The sequence below is a fragment of the Vipera berus genome (assembly GCF_964194415.1).
Source record: "Vipera berus genome assembly, chromosome: 2".
NCBI lineage: Eukaryota > Metazoa > Chordata > Lepidosauria > Squamata > Viperidae > Vipera > Vipera berus.
The window spans coordinates 199,753,900-199,772,236 of NC_138203.1; the positions used below are offsets into that span (position 1 = coordinate 199,753,900).

At 34.9% G+C, this 18,337-nt stretch overlaps 1 protein-coding gene across 1 annotated transcript in view; it reads left to right on the forward strand.

Moving 5' to 3' along the window:
• The window catches only part of RAPGEF6 (Rap guanine nucleotide exchange factor 6), a 175,229-nt gene that overhangs the window by 65,819 nt on the left and 91,073 nt on the right, over positions 1-18,337 (forward strand). Inside the window, exon 6 of the mRNA XM_081318027.1 lies at positions 4,043-4,186. Within this exon, the coding sequence (XP_081174153.1) occupies positions 4,043-4,186 (144 nt within the window). The remainder of the gene's footprint in view (positions 1-4,042; positions 4,187-18,337) is intronic.

The window sequence follows — 18,337 nt, forward strand, 5'->3', positions numbered from 1 at the left end:
TATCTCATTTGTCCACAGAACATTCTTCCAGTAGCCTTGTGCTTATCCATGCAGTCATTCTCAGGTGGCATCAGTGTTGTTTTGGGAAACTAGTGGTTTTCTTCTTGTGACCCTGCCAGGTACAGCATTTTGTTTTAGTGCTAGCCTGATGGTGGCTACATGAACACTGACATTTCTCTATGAAACTTTTATTATAAGATTTTAGAATTAACTATATAAAATAAATAGCTTTTCATGGGAGACAGAGTTATTTTGTGTACTGTAAGTCATGACAAAGTTTAGAGATCTTATGATTTAAATTGGACACTAGAGAGGAACTAAAGTGCAGGCAAAATGCCTTTGGTTTTGATTAGAGTTAGGATTTTTAAAATCACACAAAACACTATAACATTTGAAATACTGAAGACGATCTATCATGTAAACCAGCCAGTACACCCGACTAGATGAGCTAATTCTATTTTATTATAAGGTTACATTAACAGAATCTTGCGTGTCTGAAGATACAAATCTCCCGCTGCCACTTTTAACTGCTGGATCAATTAGGGCGAACATTCTTTCATCTTCGAGGAATTGGGCAAGATTGTTATAGCTACAATAACAGAATCAATAACTGTCTTTGTGAATGCATCATTTAAGAGAGATCCAAAATAAGAGATCAAAGAAAAGATGAAAAATAACTGAAGGATCTGCAGAACAGCTAAGTGGAGAAGTGAGACCAAGTCAAGATGGAAATTTGAAAAATAGAAATAATAAACCCAGAAGATGTACAACTATTAAGTCAAGAGATAAAAAAGATTCAAATAATTGAGAAAGAATCTTGTTTGACACTCAGAGTACTTACAGAACAACTTTGGAGAAAATTGTAAGTAGATAGCTATTGAAGCTTTAAGAATTTATTTATTTTTAAGATGGAAGGAGGAAAATATGGATAGTGATCAGGTTCTACAGCAGCATTTTAATGTCAAATTAACAATTAATAATTGCAGCTTACTACAGAAGAGAAGAACGCAAAATTGACGTGTTTGATTAGGGATAAGGCAATAAGCACGTTTACAAAATACTAAAAACACTTTATGGACTTTTTTTTGCTGAAAATGGATGGGGCACAGCTGATTTTTTTGGATCTACAACTCAAAAAGCATTGGATCTGGGAAGAAATGTAATGTCATGTCAAAGGGAGGAGGAGTGATGTTATATATCTTTTGGTGAAGAAGATTTGGAGTCACTTAAATATGCTTTCCTTTACCTGTTCCTTTTCTATTTTTCAACACTTTCTCTTTTTTCTTCTCTATCTTATTTTGCATTATTCTTTATTATTTTTAAAATATTTAATAAAATTTATTTTAAAAACACAAAATAGCTTTGTAATCCTTCCCAGCCTGCTGAGCATCCATCATAGTTTTTCAGAGATTTTCTCAGCCATCTCCTTTATTTGAATCACGACTCATTACAACATACTTGCATTGTGAAGGTTAGACAGTGATAGTGAATACCCAAAATTCTATTCTTAACCAAGTGAGGATCTCCCATACTCACATCTGGTTATCATCCCCTTACTGAAACACCTTAATTTTCTTTTCAAATGAACTGAAAACCTTAGAGGTTCATGTACTTCTGTGACATACAGCTTTGGATCATTTCCCTCAATAAATAAATGAATAAGTATAATGTTTTAACTTATTCATTTAAGTAGATTCTCCTTAACTGGTTTTAGGTCATATTTATGCAGAAATAGCGAACATTCAAAGGGGTTCACAAATTTTTAACTGCCACTGTATATTTGGAAATAGTGCTAAGTTTTAAATTAATTAATTAAAACATCTGTATGGCTGTGGGTGGCTCACAACAATAAAATAAATAATTATAAAATCAAAAACTGTAAAATCAAAAACAACAAACTCAGAATCTCAACCATCCCTTTGGGATTCCCAACCATCAGCTTTAGATATCCCTATTCTGTCCCAGCACCAGAGTGGAAAAAAAAATCACTGGGATGAGGGTGTTCCATAAGGTACGGGAAGCTATGGAAAAGGCACGCTTTCAAGATCCCACTAGATGGCAAGATTTCATGGAAGGCACCTTGAGTGTAGCTATCCTGTCCTATCTGGTAGGATCCCACCGTACTAGAAAGGCGGTTCTGCCTGCATATTACTTTCTGCTCTTGAATGAAAGATGGAATGTCTAATGTTTACTTATCTAATAAGTAAATAAGTAGTTAGGTATGAGCTGAGAGCGAAGGTAAGAGACTATATGAAATACAGATATACTATTGAAGACATAAATGAGAGGAACATGGAATGAGAACATTGCATATCATATTTTCAAGTATGTCTTTGTGTTTTTTTCATAATGTTACAAGGTTGTTTTGATAGTATGAACATTACAAATCAATTGTGTGGTAAATACTATATACAGCAAAAGAGCAAATACACACATAGACATACAACCTGAGAATTTGCTGGAAGATTTTGTGAGTTATTTCATGTTTTTTTGACATTGGGGTTTTCCCTGCAAGGCAAGGTATTATTAATTGGAAATTACTACATTTTCAGTGTTCACTAAGCGTAGAACCAGAGTTAGAAGCGATTTCCTGACTCATAGTTCAATCTTCTTTTGAAACTTTTGAAACAGAATTATAGTCCTAATATCATCTCTGATAATGGCCTATCTACACTTTCTCAGAGGTTTTGTAAAAGGATCAACAGCATATGATGTGTGTAATGTGTTAAGTAAGCTGTATTTTGCAACCTTATTTCTATGTTGTATTTTCTTTTGAACTTTGGGCTCTGTTGTAGCAACCAGAATAGCCTCTTGCATGACATTATGACAGCATGTTGTATAGCATGAGAAGTAGCCTGAAAATAACTATAGCCACATCTGCAATGATATTTAGAATTAAATAAAAGAATGAGTAATTTGATCAATTAAAAGTTTGCTTTTTTAAATAAAAGAAGTAAGAATATGATTTGCTTGAATAATTTACACAATTAATAGATATTATTTATATTTACAGCACTTGTATGTTGTAATGTCAGTGTCTTCTCTGGTAAATGGATAAATATATTGCTGTTGTCATAAACGGATCATTTCATATATTTTTTCTGTCTTTTTCAAAGATTTACATTTTTAAGATTCATTAACTTAGTAGAAGACATTTAGGTGTCTGTTTAATTCACTGTTTGAAGTCAGTTATTTCTGCATATGCTAACTGTGGCTATCTAATAATGTTTCAAAAATTAAATTAATAATGTTTCAAAAATTAAGCAATTGCAACAAAACACAGAACTCTTTTTAAATTCCTGTGTGAAAGGCTAAGCATGATAATTTTTCTCTATTTTGGAAATTTTCATAATACAGAATATTGAAGGATATATATATCCTTCCTGCATATCATGTCTCCTTTAGTTATTCTTTGTATATATGTGTTTGTCTCTGCTCTTTCCGGCTGAGATTTCCAAAGGAAATGTGAATGTAGACTTTCTTTTTATAGCATGAATGAACATGAAAAGAAACAAGTTATCAACCTTGCTCAAATTTAGTTCAAAACTTTCATGATTTGTTTGTAATGAAACAAATTAGAGGCAGTACTCCAGCTTTAAATGAAGTGAATCTGATATGTTTTTATTTCAACATATGTGGTTTAATAGGCTTTACAAATGTAACTGTTTCTAGCAAACAATAATAAATAACTGTCATAGTAGTACAATTTATTTTTCTCTAGGTAACCATTTTAATGTATATAAAACGGTTCAAGTACAGTGAACAGTTTTTTGTAGATATGTGGCATTACCCAGGGTTTTTTTTTTCTTTTTCTTTTTAAACAACACTGCTTCCCGGAAGGAAACTGTGGCCTCTCAGCTCATTGTAGTGAGTAATTGAAGAAGTGTTGCTTTAGTTTCAGGAACTTGTGTAGATTTCTTATGACACAGTCACAGTATTAACTCATGCTGAGCCTGTCTTCATGAATTTTTTAAAATTACATAGACTTTCAATGCTATGGAAGAACTGGATGTTTAATCAGGATCCTGAACATGTGTTCCAGGTAGATAATTCAAAAGAGAATGAAGACAATATCTTGCAAAGGGAAGTGCCTCTTCGACAATCTCGCCGGAGGTTTCGGAAGATTAATCAGAGGGGAGAACGTCAGACCATTACAGATAACGTGGATGTTAGTAGCTACCTTTCAGTGAGTGTATTTCTTATGCCCTTAATTATTTACCCACCTGTATTCATCGCTCTCTATGTTTGATTTTCTGTTGGTACAAATGAAGAGAGACATAAAATGGCAAAATGGATTTTATAAAATTAGAATCATAGAATGTTATTAAACACTTCAAAGCGGCTGTAGGTTTCTCAGATTCATTCTAATGCTCTATAAACTCTAAAGATCAAGTTTAGTACTTTTGGACAATGAGACTTTTTACACTGAAATGTGTTTGGATATATTTTGTGGAAGTTTAGCTACCGTGAAGAAAGTTCATGCTTAGCACGGTAAGTCATTTGTTTGTCATATGAGCTATAATTTCAATTTAATAGTGTACTTTTTTCCCCATCCTAGTTTGTAATGTTTTTCAGCAGTGTACAAAAACATTAATGTCTGACAAATCAAATTGTCGTGAACTTTCAGGATGGTTTACCTTCCATTAACCTAACTAAGAGACCCTAGTTTTAAAGCTAGTTTTAAAATTGCTTAGACTGATCAGGAATGAAATTAGGCAAATCTTTATAAATGTAATTAACAAAATGTTAAAACTGATTAAAAAAACAGGAATTCCCCATATGCTATGGCAGACGAAAGATTGAAACTGCCTTCTCTAACAAGCCATCTCTCCTCCACCCCCTTTCTTTCTTGAACTGAGATGAATTCTCAAGTTGTTCTAGGAATTGATTTATAGAATAAGAAAGTACTTGCGTTTAGTCTTTGTTGCAGATGTTAGAAGTTTGCTGATTGTTCATATTTCAAGAAGAACGTTTCATAAGAGGGAGGTACTTTTTAATGTGCATTTTTTCTCACTATAATGCATAGAATATTTCTTTATGATGTACCTTGTTTTAATGATCATTGATCATTAAAGGCATATTGAAGGTGATGCAAATTTATTTGTATATTTCAGTCTTTCAGCAGTAGCTGATAATCCCTTTTTTACTTGTATATGATTGCATTTATATTCTCCATTTCTTCTAATATAGGCCCTCCACCATTTGGGGCTGTTAGGCACTTGTTGCATTTGGAAAATATGTTCTGGGTGCTCTGCTGAAACAGCTTGCTTGTTTACAAAAAAGATATTTTCAAACAAAGCACTGAGTCGAAGCTGTCAATCTTTTTCATTTTCTAAAGAGAAGTCATAGAGCTACTTTAAAGCCTAGAGGAATTTTTGGAAATAGGGTGTTGCTGGTTATTGGTTCTCTGCTTTGCAGTATTCCAGCTTCTGAAAGGGGGAAGCTTTCAAAGTACACACAAATTAAGAAACATGAGGATTGTTCAATCACTGCAAGAGAATTCCAGAACTTTAGAGCTCATTCCAGAAACGTCCTTCCTTTGTTAGATACTATTAATATTCTAGTAAGGGGCACATTCATACAGGCAAAAACAATTTTGAAAATTATCTTGGTCCATTTAAAACTGCTTTCTGGTTTCAAGTCCTCAAAGTTCAAATTTGTTCAAGGATTAAAGGAACAGAAAGGATATAAATATGTTTTTCTCAGGCTTCCCAAAGTTCTTGCACATAGGGTTGGAATATAAATATTATTAAGTAAATAAATAAAAACTAATTTCTTCCAGAACTGAGATTCATCAAATTTCTAGTGAGTTGCAGTATTATACTTTATTAAACTTGCTAGGTTAGGAAAAGCTTCTTTGACTATATAGCTGAGATTAGTTTAAGGTCACATTAGATGAAATATTCAATCATTTGTTATTCAGATATTTTTATAATTTAGATTATAATAAAGGAAGTTATGAGTGCTGTGTGGTATTTGCTTTCACTTAGATGATGCATTGGTAGAAAGGTATACATATGTACTTTATGTACTAAATAATATCTTTATGTACCAATTCATATATTAAATCGGATATGTATCATGAATAATACACTAAGATAATTTCAAATAAGTTACTACGTTAGGATCACATCCATCCATCCAAGCTATGATTGTTAGTTTCTTAATGATCATTTTTATATTCTGGCAAAACATTTTAAAAACAGTAAAAGATGAGAAGTTTAAAAAATGTTTTAATATGTTAAGATATTAAGATACTAAGATTTTTTCCCCTTGAATGCATTTTATATTTTAAATGTGCTTTCTCAATAGCCCTGTATATGCAAAAATAGCTTTTTGTTGTTGGTTCTTCTTTTGCTCCTGTTTGTGTTACTACATATAAATTAGATTTATGTTAGGTTTCCTGTATTGGTTAACTTACTAAAAGACATTTAATTTTAATAGCATTGCAGGCTTTAAGAGAAGGTTTGTGAAAGTAAACAGAAATTATTTCTAGAAGAAAAGTTACAAGTGGTGACAGTATTTTGTTTACAAAAAGAGAGAATGAGGGAGGGAAGGTGGAGGAAAGAGAGAGAGAAAAGAGAGAAAGAAATTAAGAAAGCGAACAAGAAGCAAATTTAGCGTGTGATAAAGATGTATAAAATTATGAACAATGACGAGAAATGGCTCAGTGCATAATCTTTGTTTGTGTTATCAGCAGTTTTAAGATGTTATATAATCATTTTTCAAGTAAGGTGATTTCTTATAATATAGAATAAAACTGTTGAATTTATGCTTTTATGATAACTTAGTAATTGCTCTTTCATGGGTCATTTATTTTAATTTTCTTCATTTCAGTTGATCTATTATCAGCTTTAACTCGCCATGTATTTTTGAGAAAAAAAATGAGAAAAGAAAAATAATGTTCCTTTTATTTTCCTTCCAAAATCTTTTTGTGTCATCTCATGTTCTTGCCCACCTGAGGCCTCAACATATAATTAAAAGGACTTTAGTTGTATACCAGTTGTATACAAATTCAGGCTTTTATTTGTGATTTGTGATAATGTTGCATTACTAAAATACATTTAATTTTAATAATAGCATTGCAGGCTTGTAAGAGAAGGATTGTGAAAGTAAACAGAAACACTTCCCATGATCTTAGAATACTGCATCCAGTTTTGGTCACCACAATGTAAAAAAGATGTTGAGACTCTAGGAAGAGTACAGAGAAGAGCAACAAAGATGATTAGGGGACTGAAGGCTAAAACATATAAAGAATGGTTGCAGGAATTGGGTATGTCTAGTTTAATGAAGAAAAGGACTAGGGGTGACATGATAGCAGCCTTCCAATATCTCGGATTGCCACAAAGAAGAGGGAGTCAAGCTATTCTCCAAAGCACCTGAAGGCAGGACAAGAAGCAATGGATGGAAACTAATCAAAGAGAGAAGCAACCTAGAACTAAGGAGAAATTTCCTGACAGTTAGAACAATTATCAGTGGCACAACCTGCCTCCCGAAGTTGTGAATGCTCCAGCACTGGACAACCATTTGTGTCAGGACCCACCTCAATCCACATCTTAGGAAATAAGAACTCTTGGATGCAAGTTTAGTCCAAAAGGAAAATGTTTACTAGAATGGAATCGATTGTGGCAATACAAGACGGAATCTAACAAAGTTACATTTCAATCCTATATAAAGCATTCCCATTTCAGCCCCTCCCCTCATCCATTTGGTCAGGCTCTCATCATTTGCTTAGGTGTCAGGCCCTTCCATGGGAAAGGGAACTCTCCTTGGTTTTATGGTTATTGCTTTCCTTTCACAGTTGTAAATGAAGATGCAATCCAGATCTGTCTCTCCCCCTCCCTCCCCCAGTTCAAATGTTCCCTGTTGTTTGAAGATCACCTAAAGTCTATCCTCTCCCCCCCCCCCCCCTTCGGAGAGATGGCAGAATCCCCAGAATAAGCACATTGTTCTACCTATACATTTATGAAATGTGATATAAATGGATTCTGACAATTTGTCTGAAGTAGTATAGCAGAGGGTTAGACTAAAAAACCTCAAAGGTCCCTTCCAATTCTATCATCATCATCATCGCATTAAAATGACCTTCAAATTTGTTTACAAAAGAAAGGCATAACTGTTATGAAGTAATTTCCCACATAGCATAAAAAGGGTTATTTACTTCAGTATGCCATGTGCAAAAATTTCAATTGTTACTTAAGTGTTCATAAGGAAAAAAAAGTGCTTGTTTTGAATTATATTGTATATAACAAAACATTTCATGAAAATGCTGCAAAATTATGTGGCTGAATATTTTCTATTGATTGAAAGGAGAGGGTAGAGCCCCTCAATTTTTTTTTATATGCTTGTGGACTGATTTTGCATCATATATGGAGAGTTGATAGTCCTGTCTGTCATTGTGGTGTTAACTGGTATCATCTGTTTACAGGAAGCTGCTTTTCTAGCTGAATGCCAGATTACTGATTCAAAAGCAACATATCAGATATAAAACAGATATTAAAAAAAACCACTTTAAGAATAGGCAGGCTCATCTCATTGACAAGTTAATAAGTAATTCTCTTTCCTTTTAGTAGTTTATTTCTGAAGGAAACATTGATTATGAAATCATTTTTAAGAAGTTGGGTAGTTGTTACTAGAACAGAAAAGACAAGCCTGGCTCACATTTAAATTAATCATTAAAGAGCAATGGCATGCTCCATTTTTACTGTTGGAGATAACATGATTTCATCAATTTTAATATGTGACTAATGTTACGTATATTTTAGTTCATTGCTCATTAAGAAGCTTTCTAATTCTTAATGCATATTTACATTCCTTGAGAGAGCAAATTCAATCACATTGATTCAAATATATTGAAAAAAAGGAACATCTTTATTGCTGTGTATTCCAGATTGTTATTCAAACCATTATATGTATGTTTGCCCACTGACAAAAGAAATGATCAGTCTATAATTTTAATGGTAGGTTTATTTTAACAGTGAGAGACAATATACCAAATAAATCCAGAAAAATGCATTTCAAAAAAGTTATAAAATGATTTGCATTTTAATTAGTGAAATAAGTATTTGATCCCCTATCAGTCAGCAAGATTTCTGGCTTCCAGTGTGTCTTTTATACAGGTAATGAGCTGAGATTTGGAGCACTCTCTTAAATGGAGTGCATCTAAACTCAGTTTGTTACCTGTATAAAAGACACCTGTCCACAGAAGCAATCAATGAAATTCCAAACTCTTTGCCATGGCCAAGACCAAAGAGCTGTCCAAGGATGTCAGGGACAGTATTGTAGACCTAAACAAGGCTGGAATGAGCTACAAGACTATTGCCAAGCAGCTTGATGGGAAGTTGACCATAGTTGGTGCAAGTATTCACAAATGGAAGGAACACAAAATAACTGTCAATCTCCCTGGGCCTCCATGCAAGATGTAATTTGTAGATGTGGGAAAACATGTCAAAGGCTAGCATGGAGTAAAATCAATAATATAAAATAGGTTACATATAGAAAAGCAGGTTACATGTAAAAATGATGAAATTAAACAGTAGGTTATGTAATTTGAATGTAACATTGCCAAATTTTGCTACATCTAGATTAACATCCTAAAGATGCTTTTTCACAAGGAAATTGGACTTTGTTTTTTTTCTTTGAAATTATGAATAAATCAAAGGAATTCCTTTGATAATTTCAAAGGAAAAAAAAAAGAACAGTTGCCTCATGAAAAAGCATCTTTGGGATAACTATGACCTGGATGACTGAGAATCTCCATAGACATTTAGAGTAAGAAAATTGATAATTTCTAGATTTGGAGAAACTTGCCAATATTATGTTAATTTACATACATATTGGATCCAAAACATATTTACTTGTGCAAATTTTATGTGTGAGTGTACGTGTGAAAGTCTGTTTAATAGATTTATTCTTCTCCTGTTTCCCCATGTTGAATTGGGCATTTTTCAAGATGGGCATTGATTTCCTGAAAATACGGATTTCATGAGATAGAAAGGACTGCACAGAGGATTTTATAAATTATATTAACATGTTATAAAAATGATAGTTGAAGCTTAAGATTCTTCAAGATAAAAGGCAATTGTATAACTTTTTGTCAGCTCTGCAACGAACCTGTCTGCAGCTATCGTGCTTGTTCTAGGTTGCCACAAGAATGAGAGGAAGTGCGGAGGATTTCTGCTAGTCTAAACATTTAACTGTCCCATGGGAACCAAGGTCATTTCTCTTGGTTAGGTGGGGGGTGAGCGTTTGATTAGAAAGCCTGCCAAACTAGTCTATTGGGAAACATAGCTGGTTGCATAGCATTGGGGTGGGAAGTTTAATCTTGTAATAGTGTTTCTCTTTGGAGGGGATTTCAGACTTGGTTTCACTTTTTCACCATGCCGATATATGCATCCAATAAACATGTTCATTGAGGAAATCTGTAGCCTTGGAGTTCTGATTTGTTTGGTCTTGTCTATCGGAACCCTGACATTAAACCAAGTCTCACTCAAAATGTTATTTTTCCTGGGGTGCTGAGCCCCAGCTGCCTACCCACCACTTTGGGAGGACAGCAAAGACACAGTGAAGATTCAATATGGAGAAGAGAGAGGAATCAGACGCTGGCTGCAGTGGGGATTTGGCTGGCGGAGCACAAACGGATGCTTTGGCCATTGAAGAAGTCTGATGACGGGCCTGGCTGAAGAACTGGATAATCCAACTGGGCAAGAAGGAACCACGATCCTGGCAGACCTCTATCAGGCAGAGGTGGCCCCTCACCAGAGAAGCATCCCTAAAACTGCTGAAGAGGAGCTTTTGTTAATTCAGCTCCATGGTTCTTCATCTGCAGCACAGAAGAAGGAGAAGGGGTCGACTGGTTGGGACAACTCCACAGAGTGGAACTACTAAATGGCAGTCCACAGTCCCTCAGTCAAACAACTGAAGGAGAAGTTCGACTAGTTGGAAGTCAGAGAACTGGTTCATGCAGTTTCCCTTCCTTTTTAAAATAAGGAGTCACATGGTCTATGTTCCAGTTCTCAGTAACAGATGTTGACCTATCTTAGAATACACTACTTAATATGTCTGCTTGATCAGGTATACATTTTTGAAAGCATCTTGATTTTAATTTGAACATAATCATGTTTGGAATTATATATCTAGTTTAGCCTAGCCTAGTAATTACTGCAAATAAAATAATTTTAGATCTAAGAAATAGAACTGAAATTCAAATGTTCTTTTTCATTTATGAATCATATGTTTTGCCTCGTTTTGTGAACATGTCATCCAGACACAGTTTCATCCTGCCTTTGTTTCCATATTTTTTCTATTATGCATTTTAGCACCAATTCTAATTGTATGGTGTATTTATGTGGACATGGAATTTATGTCATGCTAAATTGATACAGTTGCCTAAGGGATGAAATGTACTTGAAAACATGGCCTGGCTTGAATTTGTCTTTCTCATGAAGAGGCTCTTTAAATCGTCTCCTGTGTATGTTTGTTCCTATTAAAAGTTTATATAATATAATAGAGCTATGCAACATTTGCATAGCTCTATTATATTATATATAAAGTGTAAAGAGATGCCCAGTAGCCATTGTAAGGAGCACTTTAAACTGAATACACTTGTTTTTGGAATCACAGCATCCTGGAAAAAAGACACAGCTTCTTTCAGGAATGGCCAGTGAGCTTTACAAAATTTGACACATCTTTTCCTCTTTGATTGCAAAGTGCTGCATTGCCCTAATAAAATAATTGCTTCCACATCACATGGAACATTTTCATGACACAAATGGATAGCAGCTCAGTTGAAACACTTTATGGCATGCACAAAACAATGTGTGATGAATTGTCCTCTGCTAAGGTAGCATGATGAATGTCTAAAAAATAATAACATTTTTTTACATATGATAAACACACCGTTCACAAGTATTGGCCTAAAACAATATCCACTAATTTTATCTAATAATTTCCAATCAGCTAGGCAAAAGATAGTTCATACTGAAACAAAACACCCTGTCATATGGACTGTCATCAGAGCTTCTTGGATTTATGCCCTGTAAAAGGGCTTTTTGTAATGTATCACAGATGTAGAACTGCAAATTAATCTAGCAAATGCTAATTTAGACTATCAAAGCATGGAAATGTAATTTCTGTGCACCCAGCCAGCCTGTTACTCAAGGCTCCAGCTCTGTCTAAGTATTGGAGTGCTTTTTTTCAAGACACAACTATTGCCATTCTATCTACTTTGGTGGAGAATTCAGTAAAATACCATATAGTGAACATGGTTGGCCTTGTGGTACAGGATCAGTGAAAACTATTAGACATTACTCCTTTTGTATGGAACTTTATATGCAACATGATCACGTGAAGTATTAATACCACTTTACAATGCCTTGGTAAGTCCACATTTGGAATACTGCATCCAGTTTTGGTCACCATGATGTAAAAAAGATGTTGAGACTCTAGAAAGAGTACAGAGAAGATCAACAAAGATGATTAGGGGACTGGAGGCTAAAACATATAAGGAACAGTTGCTGGAATTGTGTATGTCTAGTTTAATGAAGAGAAGGGCAAGGGGTGACATGATAGCAGTATTCCAATATCTCTGGGGCTGCCCCAAAGAAGAGGGAGTCAAGCTATTCTCCAAAGCGCCTGAAGGCAGGACAAGAAGCAATGGATGGAAACTAATCAAGGAGAGAAGCAACCTAGAACTAAGGAGAAATTTCCTGACAGAACAATTAACCAGTGGAACAACCTGCCTCCAGAAGCGGTGAATGCTCCAACACTGGATGTTTTTAAGAAGAGACTGGACAGCCATTTGTCTGAAATGGTATAGGGTTTCCTGACTGAGCAGCGGGTTGGACTAGATGACCTCCAAGGTCCCTTCCAACTTCATTATTATTATTATTATTATTATTATTATTATTATTATTATTATTATTATTATTATTATTATTATTATTATTATCATCATCATCATCATCATCTTTTAATATTGTTTTAATTGTTGGGCTTAATTAATTTAATCTATTTTAATTTTATACTATTTTTATATAGCATTTTATGCTGCCCTGTAAACCGCCCTGAGTCCTTCGGGAATAGGGCGGTATAAAAATTTAATTAATTAATTAAATTATTATTATTATTATTATTATTATTATTATTATTATTATTATTATTATTATTGTATTATTTTACCTTTTGGGGAAACTTGTTATAGTTTACTCCTTCCACAGACATGCGTTCTTATGCCATCTTCCAAACAGCCAAATTTTGTGTTGGAGAATTCATGGTGATATTTAAAAAAGAATCTCTACTATAAATGATATGTTAGATCAAGCATGTCAAACTCGTGACATCACGTGACGTATTGTGACTTTTCCCTCATTGCCGGGAATGGGGTGGGTGTGGTTTCATCGTGACACATCCAGCCTGCGGGCTGGCAGTTTATTTTATTTATTTATTTATTTTATTACATTTCTATACCGCCCTTTCCCGAAGGACTCAGGGTGGTTTACAGGGTAAATTAAAAAACCGATTACAAAAGTTAAAACAAATTTAAAAAGAAAAAATTGTATGTGCCCCTGTCAAATAAAACCCCCATTAAAATCAGATTTCCTCAGCCTGGGCCGGAGAGCTCGAAGAGCCAGGTCTTCAGGCCCCGGCGGAATGAACGGAGGTCGGGGGCAGTCCTCAGCTCCACTGGCAGCTGGTTCCAAAGGGCAGGCGCCCCCACTGAGAAGGCTCTATCTCTGGGTGTTAACCCGCCGGCAATCTCTTACCGGAGGGACCCTGACAAGACCCTCCCTGTGGGAGCGCACTGGACGAAGGGAACTTGATGCCGGCAGCAGGTGTTCCCTCAGATATCCCGGACCCAAGCCATTTGGGGCTTTATAGGTCATCACCAGCACCTTGAATCTCACCCGGAGGGCAACTGGAAGCCAATGCAGCTCGCGGAGTAGAGGTGTTACATGGGAGTATCGGGAAACCCCCATCACAACTCGCGCGGCCGCATTCTGCACCAGCTGAAGCCTCCGAGTGGTCTTCAAGGGCAGCCCCATGTAGCCCCATGACATGCCTGTGTTAGATGATACTTCCATTACAGTTTAAATATGCCATAGCTATACTGTACTGGGCCATGGCATGCTAGCAACCAATCCACACAAGCGAAGCCCCATCCATGGGATGCAGGCAGCATACAAAACCACCCACTTTCCAGTGCGTAGGAAAATCTTTCTCCATGGAACCGGTCCCCGGTGCCCAAAAGGTTGGGGACCTCTGCTCTAAGCCAGGGAAGCAGATGCTCAAGTCATATCTTTAAGCAGCAGTTTGGACAAATTTGGCCCAAGAGGGCAACATTTTTCAAAAATAGTGTACAACATACTTTATAAGCTTTCAAATTATTTTTCTTAAATTGAGAAGTTGTATCTTGTTCTCTCCTTTGCTTTGCTTTGTCTTTTCTTTCCCTTTTCTTTGTCTCTTTTGTTCTATCTTTTCTTTCCCATTGTCATTCAGTGGGAACGCCTTTGGTGTGTAGCCTGGCAGAAGATTTTTGAGCTTTGGCTTAGATCTGGCTGAGAAGCCTCCCCACCCCCTTCCTTCCTCTTTCTCTTCCTTTTCCCTTTGCTTTCCTTTTTGCTTCCCCCCTTTGCTTGATGCTGCTGCTCAGGCTTAATCTCTTGGTTTGGACCCAAGAAGATGATTTGTGGGCTTCAGCCTATTTCTTGGATGAAAGGCCATTTCCTTCCTTCCTTCCTTCCTTCCTTCCTTCCTTCCTTCCTTCCTTCCTTCCTTCCTTCCTTCCTTCCTCCCTCCCTCCCTCCCTCCCTCCCTCCCTCCCTCCCTCCCTCCCTGATATGTTAATGTACCATCTTTGACAGTGCTTTCCATATGCTTTTATTCTGTCTATATTTTTGTACGTTTGCTATTTTAATTCTTTTGGCTTTGTTCTGCTGAAGCAAGCCTTTGAACCTGGAAGTTACTAATTTAAAATTGCTTAAATAATTTTAATTTTCAGTAACATTCTAAAGAGGAATCCAATATTACTTACAAAAAGATGTAAGTAATGTAAGGAATTACTTGTTTGTTCATATGGAGTGTAGATGTGGTTAATACTCATGAATCTACAGTGAAGGAAGTAAATCAGATGGAATTTATGCAGCTATAAATGTCAAATACTCTAAATAAGAAAATATTTTTAAAAATATATAGTTTATTGCCTGTGAGAAGAGGGGCTTACAATGCCTAGAGGAAAATTGAATCTATGGTCTTTTTTATTGTTCCCTCTGTATCTCCAGTTCTATTTTTAGAAGCTTACATCATTTTTGTTCTAGTGACAGCCTCTTGCTTACATTTCCCCTCCTCTCTTCCCTCCCCCTCCCCCCCTTTTTTCTTTCCCTCAGGATATGTTTCTACTGTTATTGAATTATACTATTATTTTGTTAGGATTTTGGTAGGATTTTTAGACCATAGAATGGTCTAAATGTAACTGCAGTGAAATTTAACACATATTCCTTGTTTAATGTTGGAACATAATAGTACTATAATAAAGAAGAAACTGTGGATAGCTAATTGCGATATTTTTAATAATTGTGGTACAAAGCCTTGCAATAGTAATAGTTTTTAAATGCAATAATTCTAATTCTAATTCTTTCTTGAAATAAAATAATTTGAGATAAATGATGTAGGTTTTTTAGCTGTTCTAAATCATAGAAGACACAGTGCACAGTGGAGATGCTGCCAGATGTTGTCCCATCTGCCAGTAATAATTTTTTACCATTGGCCCTTTCTCTTCCAGAACACATTTCAAACTGACACTTGTATATGTTACAATAAACTTTTGATAACCTTCTTTATCATTAAAATATTAGGCACTTCTGTTTGCCAAACTATAAAGATTTTCACATTGCTTTGTAACCTGTCATTCAGCTTGCTAGTTATCAGGTGCTTTGAGTCTTTAGCTTCTTGAATTCCATTTTGAGTATAATGGCTTACTCCATTATACTCAAAATGGAATTCAAGGAGCTAAAGACTATATTGCTATTTACTATTTTACTATTTATTGTATAGATGCAGAAATTTCATATATAGCGAGTGCTCATTTTTCTTTTGGAATTGTTTTTTCATATGGGGCATTTGAAAAATTCTGATGGAAATATTAAAAATATGAACAAACATTTGAAGTACCTGGAATTTATTAAAATACAATCTAGAATAAAAATTAGCTGCTTGACCTCTGGTTTTCTGTCTGTGCATCCATCCATATCTAATGTAGACTCTTGAGCTTGTTCTTTTTTAACTTCATTATATTTGTAAAATAATAAAGTATACTGTTTGCGTTTGTAACTTTATTAAATAAATAAATAATTTGTTGACAGGCTTAGCATAGCACATACCTTTAAAGTTAGACTTATTTGCTTGAAATAAATTGTACAAAATATTTGTAAAAATATTACTTCCTTTGCAAATGATTTTTGATCATTTTACATTTGCTCATAATTTGTTCAGAGAATTTTGGCATATAGTGTTAAAAAATAATTTCTAAAGCTTCTAGTCCAGCACAGAATTAGGTTAGTCTTACCCCCTTCACATAGCTGTTAGGCTGGCAGTGTTGCATGTAAAATCTTCCTCAGGGAGTTGCAGTAGCTGCAGTCTGATTTGTAAGAAAGGGAAAAAGATGATGTCATCTTCACTTAAAGGGGAAATAGAATTTTTACCCATTATTGAGCTCACAGTTATAGTAGCTGTGAAATATTGCATTCATGCCATACTCTTTAGTGGACTGATTTGCATGCCCAATAAAACATTTTTAAAAAGCAGTTTTTAGGCTATATGTTTTATTTGCTAATATTTAGGTAATAGAAGAAATTATGTTTTATTTAAGCAAGTTATATTTAGGAAGAACTATATTTTGCTAGCTAATTACCTTAAGTCATTTGAGAATGGTACTCTGCTTAGGTTTCTTTTTTCCCCTTGAACAGTTTCACCCAACTCTTTATTTAAGCAAAGTTGCTACTATAGTGATATGATGGCTTTGCCTTTTCTTATGAACAAAAACATTAGTTTAAATGCTGATTGTTCCATGAAATATGAGAGAGAGAGAGAGAGAGAGAGAGAGAGAGAGAGAGAGAGATTGAAGATTGTTGGATTGAAAAGCTTCCAAGAAATACGCTGCTGAACAAAACTTTAGATGTGACCATTTCCTATTTTTTGTGCCAGATAATTAAATCTAAAACATTTTTTCAACCAGGTTATCAATAATATTTGCATGCTGATCATTAGACAGCTGAGTATTGTTTGGTTTTTGGGTGATACAAATGAAAGTACGGTAATTCATTACCAACCATAAAATGTTGATCATGAAAGCATTGTCAATCTGTCTGTAGGATTCAAATGAAATATGAACATAAATACTTGAATTCCAAATCAGAAATGAAAAAAAATAATTTGCTTCCAGAAATAAAAATGCTTATTTAATGCAAGACCTGGATTGTGTGCTTTTATAGGCAATAGATTTTTTTTTTACTGGTAGCTACAGTGTTGCTATATTTCCCTCTTAACTGATTGCACAGGAGATATGTATGTTCATTTTGAATCCACACCTTTAAATCCTTTAAAGTGTCTGGCTCTTTGCCATAATGGATAACAACATTGTTTCCCATTTTTAATATTAAGACTTCAAATATCAAAGCTTTGATACAGTTTAAGGCATGATATATTTTAGTTCTCCAATTTAAAATGGATTTTATTCAAGGTTACCATATTAGAAAAAGTTTGTGCTCTCCAGTTTCAATTGTTCTGAGAGATCATGGGTACGTAGATAATGAAGGAAATACCTTAATCATTTTAAATCACAGTAACTAGAAATATTCTTTGCTTATAACACACCTTAGGAAAAAAACACTCACGTGCATAGATGCACAGATTTCAAGAGTAAGTTGTTAAAAATATAACACCCAAAGGAATTGTGTGCACTGTGAGATCAGCAGAGTGATATGAAATGTAACATACTGCATTTTGCTGAATTGTTGATGTACAGGGATGTGTTTATACTAGGTCAATAAAGATGCTCTGGCTGCATCTGCAGTTACAGTAGCCAATTGATCTAATGCAGTTTCTAAAGGCTTTCTATACAGGTGATGTCATCCTTTTAGCTCCATTCCCCTCCCACACTCTTCCCTTCTTATTAGATATTTCATCTTGCTGCGGAGCATCCAATCGATGAGAGCTTTTCCTGAGGGAGCTGCTGAGAAACGAGCAAAGATAGTAGGAATTAGGACTCGACCATTCAGTCTTGCTGTTTGTTGCCTTTTGCAATGCATTAGAAATGTTTTAATTGGAAAATGCTAGATTTGGA